The sequence below is a fragment of the Mustela erminea genome, chromosome 18, assembly GCF_009829155.1.
Source record: "Mustela erminea isolate mMusErm1 chromosome 18, mMusErm1.Pri, whole genome shotgun sequence".
Lineage (NCBI taxonomy): Eukaryota > Metazoa > Chordata > Mammalia > Carnivora > Mustelidae > Mustela > Mustela erminea.
Window position 1 is genome coordinate 29,717,179 of NC_045631.1, and position 22,675 is coordinate 29,739,853.

The following is a 22,675-nucleotide window of genomic DNA, read 5'->3' on the forward strand; positions in this document are numbered from 1 at the left end:
TTAGAGCCACCAAGACAAACTTAACTTAATTTGAGTAGTTATTGAAGGGAGATGCCCTTTTCCCTTTCTGCTCCCTTCCTACCCAGATGTGTTTCCTTCCCCAAATACCGTGGTTTTCAGGAAATGATTGGAATAAATCCTAAATCTGCCTTTAGTAGTGCAGCATCCTTTTCAGTTTCCTCATCTCTTTAGTGAGAGGGCTAATCACAGATTATACTTCCAACTTAGACCCTTCCATGTGCTTTGCTTAAATGATTAGAGTAACTATCAGCACTAAGTTAAATCTATGAAACATAACAGGGGCTTCCTCAACCTTCATGAGATTTGCTGAGTACTATGTAGGGGACTGGATGCATTACTGTAGGAATAAAGGTTATCAGGTCCAATGCAGATGGTTTCAATGTCTCTGTGAAGCATCACTAGGGCTTTTTGCATCCCGTATTATGAATCCAGTTCTAATAGATTGGTCTGAAGATGCTCTCCCGTATATAAAGAGTAATTATATTATGCCTTTCCTACCTAAAGTCCAAACTACTAAAAGAGATAATGTGTACATTAAATTGCCTGTTTCGGGGATTACTTTATACCTGATGCTCAGGAAGCATTTTCACTTGTTTGGATTGATGACTTGCCATCTGCTCTCCTGAGTCTTCACTGCTGAATGATAGGGGAGAGAAAGTGAAAGGAAAGGGGCAGTGGGAGAGGAAGCTGGAAAAATAAGAGGAAACAGCTGGGATCTGAAAGGGGGCTACTTATGTAAGGTCAGTAAACAAAAAGCAGAGGACAGGGTTAGGCTTTGGGGGTAGAGGGCTAATTTACTTCTGTCAACTAGTTGAAGAGAGGCTTGTATGCTTTGCTTAAAAGACTAAAGTCACATCAGAAGAAAAATCTAGATTCTCTGAATCTGACCCATCTTCCCTGTTTACCATAGTAAGTTGTTCATCAAGTCAAAATTGGCACTGTCCTCTAGGAGTTCTGGTCTTCGTTCTTCAATTCTAGCAAAGAGCTTCCTGTCGCTGCTCAGGCAGTTTCCAGTAGTGTTTGTGGATAGCTGGTAAGCTTGATGTTTTATTCACAGCTTACAGGGTAAATGCTGAGTACAGCTGTTGTCTCTATGTTGAGCTTTAACAAACAGCTTGCCAGGTTCCTGCACCTGCTTTTATGCCTGGACCCAATGACTGAAATTTAGGCAGTGTCTAGTTCAGAGACTTCTCAGGGTCAAAACACATCTTTAGAAAGGTTTTTTTTTTTTTGGTTTTTTGTTTGTTTTTGTTTTTTTTTTTAATTTGACAGAGAGAGATCACAGGTAGGCAGAGAGACAGGCAGAGAGAAGGGGGGGGGAGCAGGCTCCCTGCTGAGCAGAGAGCCCAATGTGGGGCTCGATCCCAGGACCCTGAGATCATGACCTGAGCCGAAGGCAGAGGCTTTAACCCACTGAGCCACCCAGGTGCCCCCAAAACACATCTTTAAAGGAGTGAATTCCCTCCCCTGGAGCCATAGCCAGATTTTATGTGGTTCTGGCCTTCTGTTGCCATCTTTCAGCATTGCTTTCTGGAGCAGAGCAACCTTCCTAAAGCTTAGTCTAGCTAGTCCTGTGATGTCTTATCTGTGTCTTTGGTCATCACTGCTCACTTCCCGCACACACGGAACATAATGCATCAGTTCCTCAACACGTGTTTCATTATTCCCTATTCCCTTTCTTACCAGGAATGGAGGGATCTTTAGCGGAACGTCAGATTGGCCTGATGAGGCTTTTTCTTACTTCTAGGTCCATGAAAGGGAGAGGAAGGACTAATGACTCAGAAAGAGGAAATCATAAAATCTGCATGTACTAATATGCTAACTCTTTGGAGATTTGAGAGAGAAATCTTACCTGAACTCTGGACTACCTCTAAATCTGGTGTGAATTTATTAAAGAGGTGAATCTGTTGTTTGGGTAAATATTCACTTGCCCCTACTCTTCACAACATTTGGGGGTGCTAATAAGTAGTAATCTTTGCAAATGAATAGTTTTTCTGGTAATGCAGATGGGTAGCACAATGCTCTTTGGTGTCCTTACATCCTCCTTTCAACTAGAGGAATGTGCTTGGGGTGGAGGCTAAAGCCACTGAAAGATTTATCTCTGTACCAGAGTAATTGTTCACATAAGGATTTAATTTCTGTTTTTGAATATTAGCATGATGTTGTAACTGAACTAAGCTTTTACTTTGGTTCAGGCCCACCAAGTTTGTGTGACTTGTTAGGTATCAACTTTTTTTTCAAGCTTAGCCCTTACCCTGAGCTTGGGGCATCTGAGGGCAGGAAGGAACAGGTGGCCAAAGGAGAAATGTTGGTGCCTGAGAGTATGTTTTCCAGTTGTATTGAATTTCTTACTTGGTGTATTTTTGACCTGTCTTAGTTTCTTTCCTTCTTGTATCCTGTGCTATTTTGCTTGCTATTTGTTAGATGTCCTCTGTCAGCCATTCAGGATTTGTAAAATGGAAGTTAGTATTTCTACTCAAATGCTTTGTGGAAGGAGCTGATAGATTTAGCTTTGATTTCTGTAGCTTCTTCCTAGAAGAGTTAAAGTGATAAATGTGTTTGCTTGGCTTTGGACTTGTTTTTGGCATCTTGGGTATGTGACCCTTCTTAGAAACAGTTTTTTGGGGTGCCTAGGTGGCTCAGTTGGTTGAGCCTACTTGAAAGAAAAGTACAGAGAGAGGAAAGAAAAAAAGAAAAGGAAGCAAAGAAAAAAGACCAGTGTTTTAGAACCCTCAACTACCATTTGAACTAAATGTCTACTGGGAAAATAGGTAGATTTGCTTCCCATACTTTTGTTCTCTGTGACTCTCTAGCCATCAAGGAACTCAAATAGGTATTCAGAAAAAATAATTCTCCATTGTTGCCCTTTCCCCACCTTACCAGTTAAAGCAGAAATAACTAGTGATGACACTTTAGGTGGTAGAATTGAAACACAAACCCAGCATCTGATCACTTGGGCCACACGCAATTGGTTTAAGCCCTTAGTGTGGTTATGAAGTCGGGGTGGACTGCAGTGGGGAGGGGAGATTACTTCTGCTTTCTTCCCAGAAGCTTCACTGGGTGGTGGTGGTTTTGTTTTGATTGTGGGGTTGGAGGTGTTCCCTTTGGTAAAATGTGTTTCCTTTCCTCCTCGATTGCATTGAGGCTGCTAATGAAGGGTAACATTTCTCCCAGGTCACTGTTTTTTTCAGTATTTGCATATAGTGCTTTCTTGGTTTTTACTAGTAGATTTGTTCATTGTCAGTTCTAGCTTTTTTGCATTAAGAATTAGTCCATTAACTTGCCAGATTTGAATCCTCTTCTAACTTCTTTGAAGTAGATCTTCCCTGCTGAAAGTTTTGGATTTGATTTGTTTTCAGTTTGTTGAGGAGTCTTACTTGGGCACAGGTAATTGACAGCAGCAGAGATGTTTTCTATTCCTAGGAATCCAAATCTAATTGTAATTCTTTTTTTTTTTTTGAAGATTTTATGTATTTAACAGAGAGAGAGAGAGAGAGCACAAGTAGGCAGAGAGAGAGGCGGGGGGGGAAGCAGGCTCCCGGCTGAGCAGAGAGCCTGATGCAGGGCTGGATCCCTGGACCCTGAGGTCATGACCTTTGACGAGCTGATCTTTTTTTAAAGTATTTAAGTAATCTCTGCACACATGGGGCTTGAACTCACAACCCCAAGATTAAAAGTTACATGCTCCCCAACTGAGTCTGCCAGCACCCCTAGAAAAGCTGATCTTAACAGGCATCATCCTTTGTCTTGTGTTATTAGCCTTTTGGCCAACTTACCTTAGGGCTCTTAGAGATAGGGGGGATACCTTGGTGGCTCAGTCAGTTGTTTGACTCTTGCTTTCTGCTCCATCATGGTCTCCAGGTCTTAGGATAGAGCCCCATCAGCTCCCTGCTCAGCAGGGAGTATGCTCAGTATTCTCTCTGTCCCTTCTCCGCCCCCTCTCCCAACATCAGGTGGGCCCCTGCGCAAGATCACTCTCTAACTCTTAAAAAAAAAAAAGGGTGGGGTACAGAATGAGGCATGGTCAAACAAACAAACAAACAAAAAACCCTTGTTACTTTGAAAGAGGGGAATAATTAACTGGCTCAGTTATGCACTGTTCCCAGCCCCAAAGTTAATCTAGAACCAGTAAATAGCACCAATAAAAATATTTACCTAGCACTTGTTATATTACCGGAAATGTTCTAAGCATTTTATTACATTACTCATTTAATTCACAAGTCACCCCTGTGAGATAGGTACTTATTTTGTCCTCATTTTCAAGATGAGGAAATGAGACCCTGAAAGGTTAAGTGCCAGGTTATTCAAGCTGGGGCAGAGGAGATGGGCAAGAGGAAACTGAACAAGATTGGGAGGGGATCTGTGTTTTATTGGGGTGGATCTAGGCACACTTTTTTTTAAAATCAGGCACCATATTTTCAGTTATATCCAGAGGTGACACCATTGATTCAACCACTGAAAGTTTTTCACAATAATCAGGACACCATTGATTTAACCACTGAAAGTTGTTTACAATAATCAGGATGAATTTACTGTCTTTAGACATCCCTTGTCTTTTGACTGGGTCGCAGTATGGTCTATAGAAGCGGCTTGAGGAGGGGCCCATTTATTCGTAGTTGAGAATATTGCCTGTCCTAAGGGTAGAAATGCCCCTTCTAAGGATGGAGCCTTTGATCTTACTGATTTCATTATACTCCTCAAAACATTTGGAGCTGATTGTTTTTGAGTAATTGTTCCAAACTTTTGGATATTTTCCCACTGGAAAGTATCCTAAGGTTTAAAATTTCATCTGAATTTTTAAAGTTATTAAAAAAATTTTTTAAGGGAGAGTTTGGGGAACAATCAGGAATTCTGGTTTCCTTTCATGGATAGAGATAAAATTAGCCATTTTCCTCAAGAAAAGTGATACATCTGAATCCCAGCTCTTCAGTAATGAGAACTGGACTGTTTTCACTTGACCTCTACTTCCTGTTAGTGGGAAAACCCCACTCCAGAGGTACTGGGAGAAAGATTGCTGGAGAAGGGTTTCTAGATCCCAGAATAAGAAGTTCAAGAGAGTCCAGCAATATTGTCAGCAGGATAATGGTCTTCATGAGTACTAGTTTTCATTATCCTTAAGCTTCATTTTCAACACAGTTTAAAAGGCTGCAAAGTAGGAGAAGCTAAACTGGGAAGAAAACTTAGTAGTTGAATTATATAGACCTTTGAAGTGAATGTGTGTGCAAGAAGCAGAAACTTGGATTCCCTGAATGAAAATGAAAGAACAGGCAGTGTCCAAGTTTAGAACAAAGGTTTTTGTTTACCTAGTTAATTCCTTACATATACATCTTAGATCACTCCTTATCTTGCATGTGCCTATAAACCTGAAACATTTTTTCTCCCCAAAAGAGGAATGGACATTTTTATAGGAGAACTAGGGGCCACTCTAGCAGCTTAGCTGAAGGATGTGTGAGAAACTGTTCATCATTTTCTGTCCCCTCCTGTCTTAGGCTGACCTGGTCCTTGATGTGCTGCCTGCTTCTGCTACTGATCCATACTGCAGAACTTCTCATTCATCCCCAAGGCCTCCAAGCAATGTCCAATAGGGAATCGACTCTAAAAGGAACCAGACCAACGTTTCCAGCCCCTTCATTCTGGTGACTGAGGGAAGGAAGCAGTGGGAGGGGTTATACATGTGTAGTGGATGTGAGGGAAACACAGACTGTCAAATTACTCTATCTCTTTAGTTTCTTTCTCAAATAGGATTCTGCAACCGTATTATTTCTATTGTGTAAGTATAGGGGAAGTTGAAGATGGTGACCTTGATTAAATGTGTCTGAGGGGAATAAATGGAGTGTATGAGATAAGAGACAGTTGGTTATGAAAGATGTTGAAGTCTTGAAATAATGTGACCATCTGAGGAATTTTTTTTAAACCGGAGTTTATAAAAATATCACTGATACAGCCTGCCCCCTCATTTCCCGCCACAGGAGACTTCTTGGACTGGAGACACTTGTTTAATAATAGCTTGTCTCCGATATTCCCAGTAGCTACCTCTCTGTGAGGAAAGGATAGCAAACGTTAAGGACATCATCACACAAAGTTCCAGTAGCAGTGACGCCTACACGGAAGACTTGGAACTGCAAACAGAGGCTGGGGTCACCTCAGTGACATCTGACGCCGTCCAACCACAAGTTCGAATTTTGTTTTGTGGGGTGAGGAAGCAGACTGTACTAAAGGACTAAAATTATTTCTTGTCTGTACTTTCTCACTTGTTTTTATTTTTTAATTTTTTTGGCGGGAAGAGAGGGAAGTTCGGGTAAAATTTCATATCCTATCTGGAGTTAAGGGGAGGATGGGAAAGCTCAGCCCTTCACCCAAGAATAAGCCAGTAATGACATCTCAACGCGTGGGAAGTGTTTCCCTCAGCTGGGAGGATCTGAGGCTGCACCCCAGTGGGATTCCTTGCTAGAGTTAGAAGGCCACTCAGAGGCAGACGCATATTGTAGCAGGCGGAGGGTTTAGCTGGCTGGGGATGAAGTATGAGAAGGGAGGGACATTCGAAGTCCTAGGGGCTTCCCCCAATTTGGAGGCGCGGGCTGTGCTACGCATATGGGACTGAGAAGCCGGGTGACCGCCGTGGCCTGTGCTTTCCGCTGAGGGTCTGACAAGCACGCGACGCTGCTGGGCATCGCGTTTGAGTCCCGGGAGACCGCCCAGCGGTGCCCAGCGAGACCGCGCCAGACCCTGGCGTCCTCCATCTTCTCTCCTGCGCTCCCCCTGCTCCAGCTGCCTGAGCCGCGGACCGCAGCACCACACACCCCCGCGGGGGGGGACGCCGCGCCCCATCCCCGCCCCCGGCCCCACCCCAGCCCCCCCGCGGGGGCCCTGACCCCATCGCCGGCGGGCACTGGCTGAGCTCCGAGGCGGCGAGCCTGCGGCGGGGACGCCCAGAAGGGGTCCGGGCGGCTGGGGGCGGCGGCGGCCGGGTCGGGGCTCCCCCCCCGCCCGCGCTCGCCGCGGCGGTGGTGCGTCCCGGAGGTTACCGGAAGTGGCCGCGCTCGGCGCTGCCATGTTGAGGAGCCGCCGCTGCCGCTGCCGCCGCCGCCGCCGCCGCCGCTTTGTTGTCGCCTCCTCCGGCTGAGGAGGCTCCCCGAGCGGGGGGAGTGGGGAGGAGGGGGGTCGGCCGCCGCAGCCATGGAGGCCAACTGGACCGCGTTCCTGTTCCAGGTACTGGGGGCCCCCCCGGGGGGGCACGGGGGGGACAGGGGGGCCGGGCCCCGGGCTGGCGGGCGGGCGGGCGCTCCTCCTCCCCTCCCTCCCGGCTCCGCTCTCCGGCCCGGCCTTAATCCCCCTTTGTTTTTCCGCCCGCCCGCCCCGGCGGAGCGGGACTGCTGAGGTGAAAGGAGGCGGCCTCACGGGGTGCGGGGGAGAGAGCAGGCCTCGGGGTGAACCCCGGGCCCCCCTTAGCACACTCACGCACACGCACACACCCTTCCCTCCCGCCCTGAAGGGGAAGGGAGGAGGCCGGTCGCTGTCACCACCCGCGGCCCAGAGAAAGGAGGGCGCCGGGCCGCTGGATAGCGCGGGCCGCTTGGCCACAGCGCGCCCGGCCCCGGCCCGCATCGTGGGGTGAGGGGGGGTCTCTAGGTCCTACTCTGGGACGCCCCCACACACAGACGCACTTCATCTATCTTTCGCTCGCTCTCCTTTTCACCTCCATCTCTTCTTTTTGTGTGTGTGTGTGTGTGTTGACTTTCTGACCCCCCATCCCTGCGAATAGCGGGTATCCCTGGCTTCCCCGCCACTCCCCCTTCCCGCCGCCCCCCCTTTTGTGTTTACCCTGTTGGCGGTGTTGTGAGTGAGTATCCCCTCCCCAAACTTTTTCACTGGATTTGCGTTTTTTCTCTCGCAAGCCTTTGCCGAGCCTTGGCAGCTGACACCCTCTCCCTCTGTCCAGCTCTCCCGCCGTCCCATTCAGCCCGGGGAATCCCCTAGCCGGGCCGGGGCGGGGGGAGCGGTGGGGGCCGGGACTCCGGGAGGCCGACCTTCTCCCGGAGCGCTTTTCCTTCTCGTCCCACCTCGAACGTTTCCTCCAACCAAGTGGGGGAGACGGAAAGTGGAGAGAGCAAACAAAGTCGGCTTACAAAGCCCCCAGATGAGTCATTCGTTGGGGTGTTGGTCTGCACTTTCTGCAAGAAACTTGAAAGTGGCTGTAGCCGATACGTTGGCAGTCCTCTTGCCCGCCCATTTTAGGTGGGGGACCCCTGTCGGGAAGACCGAGGCTGGAACTTATTTTTTGCCTGCTTCATTTCTGTTTGCAAACGAAGCACTTAGTGGGCAGCAGTGATGAGCTCACGGGGAAACTTCAGAACCGGAGGAGGTTAGGAAGCTTGTCACTTTAAATGCGTTCTTCCCGCCTCTCTGGGTTATTTTCCTTCTTTGAATAACTCCGTGAAATCCCAGACGCGTTGCTTGGGCGCTTGAGACCTTTTGAAACTAACCTGGAATGGATGCAGAATTTTCAAAAAATCCTCGCAGCCACTGGACTCATCCCAGTGGGCTTAATATAGGGAATTGGACAATTCAACCGTTACCTATTGTGTAGAACTGGTTTATTGCCTTAAAACCTATTTTCTCTGAAATGTGAGTAATTTGATTTTTAAATAGCTAGTTGAAATATATTCTGGCTTCTTAAAATTGAAGATGTGCAAAATTATGGAACTCACAAACTTTTTTTCTCATTCTGATCTGGTATTGTTTTATCATGCTTTAAGTCAACTTAAAAATGCATTTGGAAAAGATATGTTATGTAACTAGTTTGGCATCCAGATTGGTGTATAGGTGGCAAATGCCCTCTCTAGAAAAAGCTTTCAGATAGTCATTTAAATGTGGGATTAATGGGCCACCTAAGTGATTTTCATGTGAGGAATGATTTAGACTTACCATGTTATATCCTGCTGTCGGTAAACTTCATGGAGATTGGGGGTAAAAAAAGGGATTGTTCTTTATGCAAGGAAAAACCTATAAGTAATTTTTGGAAAGCTAGTTGAACAATCTTTTGGAATACTTTTATTCTTTTTCTGGATAAGACAAATGCCAAGCATTTATTGATCAACATGTTAATTAGATTTTATATTATTTAATTTTTTTCAGCAATTAAAATCTTTTTTTCCACCTGATGGAGAAGTGTGAAAGCTAATATTTGATCCTGGGCTTGGCAATGTGTGCAGTGAAAATTGTTGGAAAAATAATTTAGAGCCGAGGACAGTTGAATGGGTAAAGAGACTATTTCAGTCTTTTCTATGGCAAGGTATGAATAGACTTACTCAGTTTCAGTTTTAAGTAATTTTTACTGGGGAAATGGGAGAGTTAAACTCTCTTGTCTGTTTCCTAGAGCTTACTATTGAATTTGTATTTTCAAACAATTTAATACCTGCTTGCTTTCCAGATAACCTGGTGGAAAGTGAAAGCCATAACTGTAAGGTGTTTGATGGATGCTTCTCCTAACAGGACATTCAAGATATGACTCACTGATGCTAATTTGTTTCAGTACAAAATTTTTTGCCCTCTGGCACTGGAGATTTCATGGTGCTATATCCTACTACCCTGGGTGATGAAATAACATTTCTGTTTTGTTTTTTTGCCAACCCCAGAAAAAGGAAAGCTTGGGCAGTGTTAAAAAAAAAAAAAAAAAAAAAAGCCTTAAAGTTGAAAGAGATGGGAGATAAAATAAAAGCTTTGGTTTGATGATACTAGTCAAATAAAAGTCTACCCAGAAGTTTTTTGTTTTTGTTTTTTTTGATCACTTAACTGAAGGCAGGCCATGGTTGTTGTTTTACTCTGTCTCTCCCTCAGAGAACAAGTTGGGAAAACCCAGTTCCCCTCTTAGAAGGCTTCATGTAGAAGTGTGGGGATCCTAGGAATCCTCAGAGAGTGATTCCCGTAGTGGTCGAGGCATTCTACAGCATTTCACCCAAGAAGCAGGGACCTGGTGTGACCCTCGTGTGAGAGTGAGCTTCAGCAATGGTGTAAAAATACTTTTTGTTGCCACAGACATCTGAATTGGTAAAATGGCAGTAAGTGCTTTTAGTACTCCATCGAACTAATGGTTATTTAGAATGGAAAAATGCCTCTAAACACTATAAGTCTGAACTTTGTCCAGAAGATTTGCATTCCCTATTATCTGATCTGTTAGCCTTTGAAATTGTATATCTTGAGCTATCTTCAGCTATTAACTGTTTGTATACTGTATGGAAACTTGGGTATCCCAGAGCCAAGTTAGAAAGGGGTTAAGATTTACATCCAAATTCTATAAAGTTTCCACTAATGTCTTGTGGGCAGACACATTTACAGGAGCTCCATAAATTAAATTAAAAGTGGACTATAATTCTGTTTAATCTGTAAGTCCAGAAAGATACTCACAATTTGTATGAGTACTTCCAGGACCCAAAACGGGGTTCAGCCAAAATTATTAAATTGGAACTGGTAACTTTGAATACCACACCTCCTAATGATTTGGGGGAGACTTGATTCCAGGCTTAGCTGTTGTGGCCATCAAGTAAATGTGGAGCTATATGGTTGATATTCTTATCCATTAGGGTAGAAGAAGCTCTGTGTGAATGTGTGTGTCTGTCTCCTTGTTTTCTTCCTCTTAATCAAGTTAACTGTAGGACTTGTGATTATAGAGTGAGAAGCCTAAATAAGTGACTAGAGTGTCTTAAGATGATGGGATGGTCCCCTCCTAGGATGTCGTGTGCTTAAAATATTGGGAACTCTTACCTGTAGGTGCATGTATCCTTTTAGGATTACAAAACTCAAGCACAGGGGCTTGGGCTCACTGTCAAAAAAGTTTCAAAAATAACGTTGGTAAAGTACAACGTATCAGGAAAAACTATTTCAGGAATTTTTTCCATCATTTCCTAAATGTTTATCAGGATGGAGAATTTTAAAAGAATCAAAACCTAGAGAGTAATGATTCGTAAATACCAAGAACCTGATCCATGATGAAATTTTGTTGTCAGTGCAGCTAAAGAAAATTGCCAGACGGCGTCCACTTCTGGAGTGGAGAAGCACATTATAACAGCAAATGTCTAATACTTTAATGAAACATATAAATTCTGAAAGAAGATGAAAATGAAAGGAATTTTAATTATTTATAGTTTGTTTTCTCTTGCTAGTCTGTCTTGGAGAGTTTTAGGGTTTGAACAACTAGTGATGTTAAAGGATACAGATTTCTAGTGTAAGATTAAATGAACTGTGTGAGATATAGCTGACAGGTGTTTTGCTGTAGGCTACCTTCACAGATGCCTTCCAGGCTGATTAATAGCAGGTTTCATTTCCATCAAATCTTTCAGTAGAACAGCTAAGTGAAAACTTTAAAAAGTAAACATAACAAATAGGGCATATATTCAGAGAGCTAAGTTCCTTTTATCACTTAGGAACAGCCTCCTTCCTCAGTCACTGATTTTCTGATGGAAAGGGGAGAGACAGTGCCTTTCTTTTCCTAGGTAAAATAGACAAATAGATGATTCTGTGTATGTGTGCGTGTGTGTAGTGTATGCATTACTGCAGTAAGGTACTGGTAAATACTTAAGTCTGGAATGTAATTTTTCTGACAAGTTATTTAAACTTGGTTTCAGCACTGACAGACTAAGGCAAACTGATGTCATCAGCTGGTTTGTCCCTCATGAACCAGGATGGTGTATAGTCAGCTGTTTGAAAGCAAGATCACTGTCAGCAACTTAGTCATAAAAGTTTTGTGTCTGCACAGTGATTTTAGTGCTTTGTATTGGGAGCTCTGAGGGTAACTAGATGGTTGCTGGGTTTCTGCTGCAGGGAGTAGCTTATGGGCTCTTTGATTGTTTCTTCTGGTCTCTGTTGTCTGGAGCATGTTGAATGTTGGAGGCCGTTGTGCGAGGCTGTTTCTGAAGTGTAAATGTTTGGTTTTAGGCCCATGAAGCCTCCCATCACCAACAGCAGGCAGCACCGAACAGCTTGCTGCCCCTCCTGAGCTCGGCTGTGGAGCCCCCTGATCAGAAACCATTGCTTCCAATACCAATAACTCAGAAACCTCAAGCAGCACCAGAAACATTAAAGGATGCCATTGGGATTAAAAAAGAGAAACCCAAAACTTCATTTGTGTGCACTTACTGCAGTAAAGCTTTCAGGGACAGCTATCACCTGAGGCGCCACGAGTCCTGCCACACAGGGATCAAGTTGGTGTCCCGGTCAAAGAAAACCCCCACCACGGTGGTTCCCCTCATCTCCACCATCGCTGGGGACAGCAGCAGAACTTCGTTGGTCTCAACCATTGCTGGCATCTTATCAACAGTCACTACATCTTCCTCGGGCACCAACCCCAGCAGCAGTGCCAGCACCACAGCTATGCCTGTGACCCAGTCTGTCAAGAAACCCAGTAAGCCCGTCAAGAAGAACCATGCTTGTGAGATGTGCGGGAAGGCCTTCCGAGATGTGTACCACCTCAATCGGCACAAGCTCTCCCATTCGGATGAAAAGCCCTTCGAGTGTCCTGTTTGTAATCAGCGCTTCAAGAGGAAGGACCGGATGACTTACCATGTGAGGTCTCATGAAGGAGGCATCACCAAACCCTATACTTGCAGTGTTTGTGGGAAAGGCTTCTCGAGGTACTGCATTTTGCTTTGCTTTTTTTTTTTCCCTGTGAGGTATCAGTGAACTTCAGTTTTGTCTCTTTGTGACCTAGAAGGTTTATGTGAGAATAGCTGTGGGCAGGCCTGTGTTATTAGAGGAGATTGATGATAGATAAAGTATTACACTTCCAGGTCTAATTCCAGTTTGGTGTGGTTGACAAGTGGTGACATAGTGATTAGCTTAGTATTTCAATTAAGAAGTGCCTTGGTGGACTCCGGCCTTCATTTTGGCACATCTGTAATCACCAGTTTTGCAGACATGAGGTTCACCGTGCAAATCAAAGAAACTTATTTCCTAGAAGTTGGGATGACCTTGGATACTCTTAGTGTAACTTTTAGGAGGACATTTTTCCATTTTTCTGTGGTTAGTAACATTTCACTAATTTTCATATTTAAAGACTTTTAAATAAAAGTTTATATAGTAGTGGCTGTCTCTGGGAAGTGTTAGGACTACAACTTTGGGTATTTTATAATTTAAAGAACCAACGCCTAACATGATTTGATGTTGACTAGGAGAGAAAAATTAACAGGTAAAGGATTAAGACTTTTGTTTATGGTAAGAGAGGTAAGGAGGCTTGCACTGGGGGGAGGGGGAGTTGGTAATTCTAGCTTTCTTTAAAATGCCCTCCACCCAAAGCTGCCAAGCATGTAAACATCACCGTGAGTAGCATTTCTCAATGTGTGTTCCATTACATCTTCTGTTGAAACTCTCTCTTTCACAGGCCTGACCACTTAAGCTGTCACGTAAAACATGTCCATTCAACAGAAAGACCCTTCAAATGCCAAGTAAGAGTTAAAATGACTTATCCTTAGTGTAGCACTTAATGCACATTATCCAGAAGGTCTGAGCCAATCAAATCTCACCGTTCTTGAATAGTCTTAAAAATCACTGACTTGAGTAAATGTGGTCCATTTGAATTCTGGTTTTATACAATATAAATGACAGCTTCTGTTTCTGTGAGGCAAAAGCATTTAAAAATGTAAATGTGTTGTTTTTGTTAAGCTACATTTTCCTTTCCTTAGGCAACAGTATTTATCGCTACAAGAAAAAAAATGTAGTCTTGGAAAGGTCATTATGTATTTGAAATGAATAAATGAATGAAATGCTTTAAATTATTTTCTGGGTTGATGATTTTAACTGTAATAGAAGAAAATAGGAATTTTCTCCCAAATGTTATCACTTATTGGATGTTTGCCTGCCAAATTGGAACGTTTTCTAGTTGTTTGAAAATCTGTTGATTTTATTTAACCTAAGTTAAGATAATGAAAAGGTTAAGAATCTTGCTAAATCCTATGACTTTTTAGACATCAGTAATTTTAGTTTATTGCTGGAAGTCTTTCTGTGCTCCTTTCAGTTAAATGTGTTAATGACTGCCTTTATTAAGTAAGTGATTTGAATCCTAAGAAAAATCCAATCTGAGGAAGGAAGCTAGTGTCATTTGAGCAAGTGCCTGCTATGTGTGAGGCTTTCGGCCAGACTCTTAGTCCCACCGATAATTTTGGGAGGTAGGTATTTTTATCCTCACGTTACAGATGAAGAAACAAATTCAGATAGGTTAATTTGCTCAGTGTTACACTGTTTCATGAATCAAGGAACTGGATTTAAATCCAGGTTTAACTGACTCTGCTGCTCACATCTTTTCAGTACTCTCTGTTGATATTTTTTCTTCCCCCAAAATCTAAGGGTCTAAAATTCACCAAATGTTTTGTTATGATTATGATTCTAGGTAACACATGCAAATAAAATTCAACTAACTCAGTCTGCTTGCGGACATGGATAGGGTAATGGCTAGAATATAACGTACTTTAAAATGAGTAGAACAGGATAGTCTATATTTAAAAAAAGTTTTCCTCCCTCATGCAGACGTGCACTGCTGCCTTTGCCACCAAAGACAGACTGCGGACACACATGGTGCGCCACGAAGGCAAGGTATCGTGTAACATCTGTGGGAAGCTTCTGAGTGCAGCGTACATCACCAGCCACTTAAAGACACATGGGCAGAGCCAAAGTATCAACTGTAATACATGTAAACAAGGCATCAGTAAAAGTAGGTGACACTTCAGATTGTATTTCTGTTGCATTTGAGATTGATGAAATCTGGATATTTTTATAATACATTGAAGTTATTTTCGCTATGCTCTCAGCACTGTATTCATGTTCATCTTTCATGTTTTCTCCTGTCGTTAAAGCGTGTAAACACATGTCAGTGGAGACTATATACTGATGTTGGAAATACACCTCACCAGCGTGGATACAAACAGCATTGACAAGCCCTCCACTAATTTTGCTTTCAGTCCTGTGCTTGTCTGCTAATAACACCCATGTTAAAAGAGCAGAATTTCCCTGTAGCTATTTTTCAACGTTTCTCTTCTTCTATGAGTTTGAATAAAAAGCTCTAGTGTTTTAGAATTGTGGCAGCAGAAGCCATACTAGCAAGCTGTAGCTGCTGGAAGGCAATTTTCATTGTTTTTATTTAATTTTAGGAAGATTCTCAAGCAGTGGTGTCTCCTAACTCCTGTTGGAGTTAATAATATGCCCTTAATAACCTTAAAGATGAAAGCAGCATCATTTAGTTTGCTTTTCAAACCCAAATCTGTAGAGTTGGGATATCATGTCCATATTTACCTTAAATTCAGAATTGAAGATAAACTATTTCAGGGACTCGTGGATAAAATTCAGTACTCACATTTACCCAGGCTTGTCTTTGAGATTGCCCTAACCACCAGAAGAAAGTCTATTCCTAATTCTGTGTCCTATTATATATGTACCTTATGCAGCAGAAACATCATATTCTCAGAATAGGTGGCCAGGAGTGGGAAAGAAAGGTTAATGTGTTCTAATCTCATCCATTTTTGCTTCTTTGTAAGTACATTGGGTTTATTATCTAGCATGTCATACTTTGTTAACTTTACAAAACTTTACTTTTAGTGTACATTGTTGTGGTCAAGTGACCAACTTTATTAGATATTTTGATGAGCATTAATTAGTCTGTACTGATTTTACCCAAGTTCCATTCTGAGAGACACTTGCTTTTTAATATAGCAGAGAATTCTTTTCTCTTTCATATTGGTTTTCCCCAGCTCTCTTGATTTTTCTTTTATTAATTTATCTATTTTGACCAGTATAGACAGAAGCAGCAAAAGAAGATCCTCTGTAGTAAAAACTGTCAGGACAAATGATAAAGGGCAGAGAAGCATGAGGAGCCAAAGTACCTAAGTTTCAGATTATGAAAAAAATGGCTGCACTTTTTCAAGGTAAATGTAGTATTTGCGGTTTGTCTTTTGAGTAGCATGCATGAGCGAAGAGACCAGCAGCCAGAAGCAGCAGCAGCAGCAGCAGCAGCAACAGCAGCAGCAGCATGTGACCAGCTGGCCAGGGAAGCAGGTGGAGACACTGAGACTATGGGAAGAAGCTGTCAAGGCAAGAAAGAAAGGTAAGATGAGGTGGCCGGAGCTCACAGGATGGCTAGAGCATGTGCTCATTTAGCATGCCCCGGGGTCTAAGTGAGGCAGCCACAGCTTAGGGAATCTGTCTTCATGGAAACCTGGAAACACTATGTTGGCAACAAAGCTGCTAGGCTTCCGGATAAGTCTTTTTACTTTAAAAATTAAATCCTTAGTACTTCTTTTCATGTTCTTTTGATTTTCTTTTTGTTATAAATTTGGAGCCAGATTTGGTCTTTCCCTGTTGTGTTCAGAGTTCCGTTTTTATGTCAACTTCCATGCATTATGGGCCCCTCTTTTTCCGTTCTGAAACACTCCCACTTTTGGGGGTGGCTGAAATATGCTTAGGGTATATAGTTTATTTTCTTACAACTTTGCTACTTTCTGCTCTTCAGTGTTCTTCCTGCATTGTATTATTTATTACATGTTTCTGGTTTTATGATGCTCATATCTTTTCTCTTCCTTTCTCCCTTAATCTCATTCAATCTGTCACTGGGGCTTGCATTAGTTTAACATGTATGTACTTAAATTGTTAGAGACTTTACTGTAATTGTTACTAAAATTGAGAATGGTTTACTTTGCTCTTATATATTTTGTAAAGAATCTGTTGGAGTATCCATTTTCCACACAGCTTTTTCACTTAATACTTAGAGCTTTGGCTTCTGGCCTATTGTGCAGGCGTTTCAAATTAGTCATTTTGTCAGTGCACCATCAGCCATGGGAGAGATTCCTAAATTCCTTCTTCCTTCCTGACCTCTGCCATGTCTTACTGTTTTATTTTAAATTCGTAAGGAATCCTCTGCCTGTAGGCTTCTCTGTAATTCCTTTACTGGGTAGTTTCTTCCCTCCTTTGCTTTCATGTGGTATGGCTGTTCCCTTCCACAAATTCCTTCTAAACACCCTGTACTTGGATAAAGATAAAAGGACTACTTTAAATATTAAAGTAAATATTTCATACATCTACTGGCATTGCAGCCAGATAGGTCTTCTACCCTTCCTTAGAGCCTCCTTGGTCCTCTCCTTCAAATGAAGATTTGCCATTATTTAATAAAATACTTTATCATTAGGGGAAGAGGTGGCGGCGGGGCAGGCGGGCAGGAAAATGTATATATGCTATGGCAACCGCATAGTGGGTGAGAACGTGTTACGGAGGATGTTTTCCTTGAGAAGGAGTAAGAGTAAAATTATTTAAGTCCTGGAAGAAGATGATGTTGGACTGAAAGGAAAAAGTGCAGGATGGGGAGCGGGGGTGGTGATGGCACATGAGAGAGTGAAAGCCCTTCTTTGGTGTAAACAAGAATACTCTTAGCAGTTGTTATCACCTCAAAAGTGAGTTGGTTTTCTCTTTCTTCCTGTACTCTTCTATTTCATGTTGTGTTTCATTTTGCTTGTACAATAAGACTCAGTTGTTTAGCTCATCTTCTGACCTCCATGAAACAAAATGCTATTGTATTCCCATTTGTAGCATGAATCTCTCTGGAAACGACCACTGATGTTAGAAACTTCTGTATTCGTGTTAGTAAAATGTCACATTTGGGGAGAGAGGAGACTTCTGCCCTGAAAACCTAAACTTGAATCAGCAGGTCTCTTTTTTAAAATAAGGTAACCTAAGTTCCCAAACCTGAGTGAAAATCAGATCGCCATCCTGGGAACTTTTTAAAACTACGCATTTCCAAAGTTCCATCTAATCTCACTATTGAATTTCCTGGGAAGCCATTTAAAAAAAAAAAAAAAAAGCTCCCTAGATAAATGATTTCGACCATCAGCCAGATTTGGGAATTCCTGACATAGAGTATAGAGTTTGCCAGAGTTCCATCATATTGATCAAGGAAGAGCTGCTTATTGACTCCAGGGTCGATATGAGGTGATTTGACCCATATGTGTGGGATGTGTATAGACCTTTATCTTTAGTCTCAAATGTATTTCTCCATTTTGACAGCTAAGTTACACACAACTAGCCCACTCATCTGTCTTCTTACTGCTGTTTCCTCACACACCAGCAGGTGGTGCTGAATTTTGTTGAGGGGTGGGGTGGGGGGTGTCACCTCTGAGGGAAGTTTTCTTTAAGAAGTGCCCAGGCTTTGCTGGGTTACAAGAACCAGGGTCCCCCAAGTCACTGTAGGGTCTTCTTGCTTGATTAGTCCTCCTTGGTATGGTTGGTGACTAGGCACTTTATGCACAGTGGGTGATTTGTCAGCATCAGAAAGTAAGGAGAAATGGAAGCGGGGAGGAGAATATAAACCCGCTGAGAGCTCTTTAGTCTTAACATAGTTAGGAAACCTAACCAGAAACAACAGGATTGCTAAAACGATTTTTTTTTTTAAAAAAAGACTAAAACAGATACGAAAATAGCTTGTCAGTTACTTGTTTGTGTCAGTCAGGGATTTTTTTTTTTTAAAGATTTTATTTATTTATTTGACAGAGACAGATCACAAGTAGGCAGAGAGGCAGGCAAGGAGAGAGGAGGAAGCAGGCTCCCCGCGGAGCAGAGAGCCCGATGTGGGTCTCGATCCCAGGACCCTAGGATCATGACCTGAGCCGAATGTGAGCCACCCAGGTGCCCAGGGATTTTTTTTTTTTTTTAAGACTTTATTTATTTGACAGAGAGAGAGAGAGATCTCAAATAGGCAGAGAGGCAGGCAAAGAAGGGGGGGGAGCAGGGACCCTGAGACCATGACCTGACCTGAAGGCAGAGGCTTAACCCTCTGAGCCACCCAGGTGCCCCCAGTCAGGGATTTTTAAAACCTTAACAGAATGTAGCTTCACCTCTGAGACTTTAGAGTACATAGCATTGAGGACATACAACTCTCTCCACTAGTTACAGTTGCCCTACCAGAAGATTTTCCTGATTATCTGTTCTTGTGTGACCATCGGCCCAGCTCTTTGTAAACAAGCTCTTTCTCCTGGCCTGTCCTTGGTTGGCTCTGCTTGCATGAAGTGGTAGTGAGAATACTAAGCCCTGCTTGATATCTCTGCTCCCCAGAGTGCCTTGCAGAAATTAACTGGTCCTCCCAGCATCACTGTGAGGTAGGTAAGTAATCTAAATTTGAAACCAAAAGCGCCAGGCTAAACAAGTTGCCCAGGGCCTTGTGGGAGGTATAGAGTCAGAAAAGAGATTTCACGCACCCCCAATCCAATGCTCAGAAAGAGCCTCCCTTCCTGTTGACTGATGGTAGAGAACTGTAATTTCATTCATTAAATGTTTGTCCTTTTTAATTAAAAAAATGTTGATTCAGAAGCTGTTTGTGAATTTTGTTCATTGTTTGGGGAGTCTAAAGGCCATTTTATCTTCTTATTTTAGAAGCTGCTAACCTGTGCCAAACCTCCACGGCTGCTACGACACCCGTGACTCTCACTACTCCATTCAATATCACGTCCTCTGTGTCGTCTGGGACGATGTCAAACCCAGTCACAGTGGCAGCTGCAATGAGCATGAGAAGTCCAGTCAATGTTTCAAGTGCAGTTAACATAACCAGCCCAATGAATATAGGGCACCCTGTAACTATAACCAGTCCATTATCCATGACCTCTCCTTTAACACTCACTACCCCAGTCAACCTTCCCACCCCTGTCACTGCTCCAGTGAATATAGCACACCCTGTCACCATCACGTCTCCCATGAACCTGCCCACACCTATGACATTAGCTGCCCCTCTCAATATAGCAATGAGGCCTGTAGAGAGCATGCCTTTCTTACCCCAAGCTTTGCCTACATCACCACCTTGGTAAACAGTATTATAAAATGAAAATATGGGTTAAAGTAAATATTTACCAGCAACTTACTTTTAGTTTATTAATGCAAAAAGTAAACCATGAAATTGGGAGATTTTATTACATTAGTTAATAATAGTGTAGTAGGATTTTTCTCCAATTTGGCTGGGATTGTTCAAAGTAGGGTGTGTATGTAACTTATCACTGGACCACTTTAGTTTAATCAGAAATTCCTTTTAGCTGACAGCATTGCTTAAACAAGATAGTAGTTGGCAAGGTAAAATGCCAGAATTAAAACCAATCATAAAAAATTAAAACCCATTTCAAAATAAAAACAGCATTACTGTTTCTAATCCCAAGAAATCATTTTATTCTAAACACTAGCAGAACTCTTCTCCCTATACAAGGTGGATGACTGATTTTAACCTGAAGTTCTAAGTCCACAGATAGAGAGCTAGTGTAGAATTGTCTGTGTTTATTGTTTTTATGAGTAAATACATGCATTGTCATAATAAAATGCATTTCAGAGAATATGCATTTTACCTTTGGGAATATGTTAATTTCAGGCAGCATTCCCTATGGGAAAGGTGATACCAGCTCTGATATGCAAAGCATATGATAATTTATCATTCTAACTTCAACATATAATAGGGATTGTGACCTGATATTTGGAGATGTAAATATTGCTCAGCATATTAATCCTGATGGAATATAGCATTGTAGTTGACTTTTTAAAAAAAATTTAAAAAAAAAAAAAAAAACCAAAATATACAAATTGTGTTTTGGTGAGAAAAGGCCTCAACTGACAGAGGAGAAGTCAAGGGTGTGGACAGGCAGACTCCTAACAAACAGAGGCCAGTGGGACTCCTATTCAGGAGCCAAGGAGTACTTGGAACAGTTAAAATAATATTGCTTTAAATTGGAAGATGCTGGAGGCACTGGGATGTGATATGCCCCTCTCTCTCCCAATCAGAGCCTGTTGATGTTACAACAGGGAAAGATGTGTTAGTTGCTCACTAGAGTTTATGTCTTATATTAAATTGTATACAGTTTTTATTCTAACCACTAACTAGGTAGTATGCCCCTTCAGAACAAGCAGAGTGTATCTTTTTTTTAATTTCTTCTTCCGTTTCTTAATCAAGTATTGTGCAGATTTGTTCAACTTTGTAAATATGGACATCACTTTTTTTTCTTTGAGAAAACACTTGTATCAGCTTTGTGGTGTTTTCAGGGAGACAGCTATCTGTACTCCCTGTAGAAACCCAGCAATGATTGTGCACGTTAAGACATGTGCTTTTTATTTCTTAGCAGGATGTTTTATCTCTGTACATAAAGTAGAAACCAAAAGTTAGGGAAACAGATACTCTTTACACCATCATGCCACACATTAATATTTTTAAAGCATTGTGTTTTTTAAAAAAAAAAAAGTTACTAAAACCAAGACGCTGTGATTTTTTCTTAAGTTGCAATATGTTTTTGGTTTTGTTGGTTTTTTTTTTTTTCTTTTTTAATCTTGCAGTTAAGAGAAATGGAATTTAGTTGTATTAATCTTGCAGAATATTTGCAGGACTGACTATCAAACTGGATGACTTCCGTTTATACCCCACTGTGTCAGTTCAAGCATCAAATACCTTACATCTGAGGCAGACTTCCTACATCAGGGACAGGTATCTGTGTGTCATTATACAAAACAGTTCGAGGGGGTTGAACTACATAGTAAAAAATAAAATAGTACTTAGTGTAAAATAATTTTATAAATGATCTTTTGTACTTTAGGACATTAAATTGTACAACTTTTGTATATATAAAAGCTTAGGAACTTTCTGTTTAGCAGGAAGGCAACACATTCCTACACTTTTAATGTATATGTTTGTTATAATGTCCATGTAAACATGCCCTATGTTTGTGCCTTTTAATTAGTTTGTCTCAATAAACAAAATGTAGAGAAAAATATGTAGCTATGACTTTGTTACAACTGTTCCTATTCACAGTACAAAGATGGTTTGTTTTTAATCTGTAGAGCATTATGTGTGGACTACTGGAAGGACTTGTGTAGGGAAGGCCCATGCATGGCCCTGCTGAGGCCTGGATTGGGCCGGTAGTGGCCACATTTGGAGGAAGCCCACATTTCCTGGCATGCAGCCCCAGGACTAGGTTCTGGCTCTGCTTGTTGGGACCTGTCATCTCTCTGACTGGGCTGGCAGTCACCATCCACCGTGATTCAGACAGCCCAGGCTTCCTCCACAGTGGCCTAAGAAGCAGTCCTCAGTGGGGGCAGGTGTGGACCCTACCCCCAGGCTAGAGTGTGGTTGTCAGAACCCTGAAAGTATTAGTTCTTAAAAAAAAAAAAAAAAAAAAAAAAAAAAAGATATATACTAGAAATGATTGTTTTATCAATTCATTGTATAATAAACAGGAGTGAAACTTCATTGTATGACTTCAGTTAAAATGCTATTTTGTATGCATTCTTTATTCACTTAAGAAGCTTGTCTGCAATAATAAAGCCACGTCGTGTCTTCTTTTGGGAGGGAGAGAGTTGGCAGGAAGGGGGTGGTGGCGGGCCACTGAGACGGGGGCCAAGTAGGTTGTGTGGTGAGATTCTCCCATGTCTTGGAACTGGAATTGAATTTTGATGCTGATGAACTGATTCAACCAAGTGTTGAAGGCACGACGGCCACCGCGCTACGAAAAAGCAGAGTTTGTTTTCCCTTCTGGTTGTAACCTGGTTGAGAGCTTCCCTTTATCAGATTGGCAGCTAAACAGTTGTATTAGATAATCCTCAAATCTGACATCCAGCCTGTTACGCTCTAGGGCTCGCTGCTTGGCCTGCATTTGCCTTTTATTGTATA

At 42.3% G+C, this 22,675-nt stretch overlaps 1 protein-coding gene across 4 annotated transcripts in view; it reads left to right on the top strand.

The window, feature by feature from the left end:
• The window catches only part of VEZF1 (vascular endothelial zinc finger 1), a 33,036-nt gene extending 10,838 nt beyond the window's left edge, over window positions 1-22,198 (top strand). The window contains exons 1-6 of one of the 4 annotated variants that reach the window (XM_032322588.1): window positions 6,506-7,230; window positions 11,953-12,647; window positions 13,394-13,457; window positions 14,518-14,719; window positions 15,962-16,105; window positions 19,417-22,198. In XM_032322588.1, coding sequence (XP_032178479.1) covers window positions 7,198-7,230; window positions 11,953-12,647; window positions 13,394-13,457; window positions 14,518-14,719; window positions 15,962-16,105; window positions 19,417-19,844 — 1,566 coding nt within the window. In that variant the 5' untranslated portion in view covers window positions 6,506-7,197 and the 3' untranslated portion in view covers window positions 19,845-22,198. Of the gene's footprint in view, window positions 1-5,510; window positions 7,231-9,156; window positions 9,314-9,707; window positions 10,080-11,952; window positions 12,648-13,393; window positions 13,458-14,517; window positions 14,720-15,961; window positions 16,106-19,416 lie in introns of those variants that run through there. The other 3 variants (XM_032322589.1, XM_032322590.1, XR_004280839.1) reach the window with 3 other exon arrangements.
• Window positions 22,199-22,675: the final 477 nt, after the last annotated feature.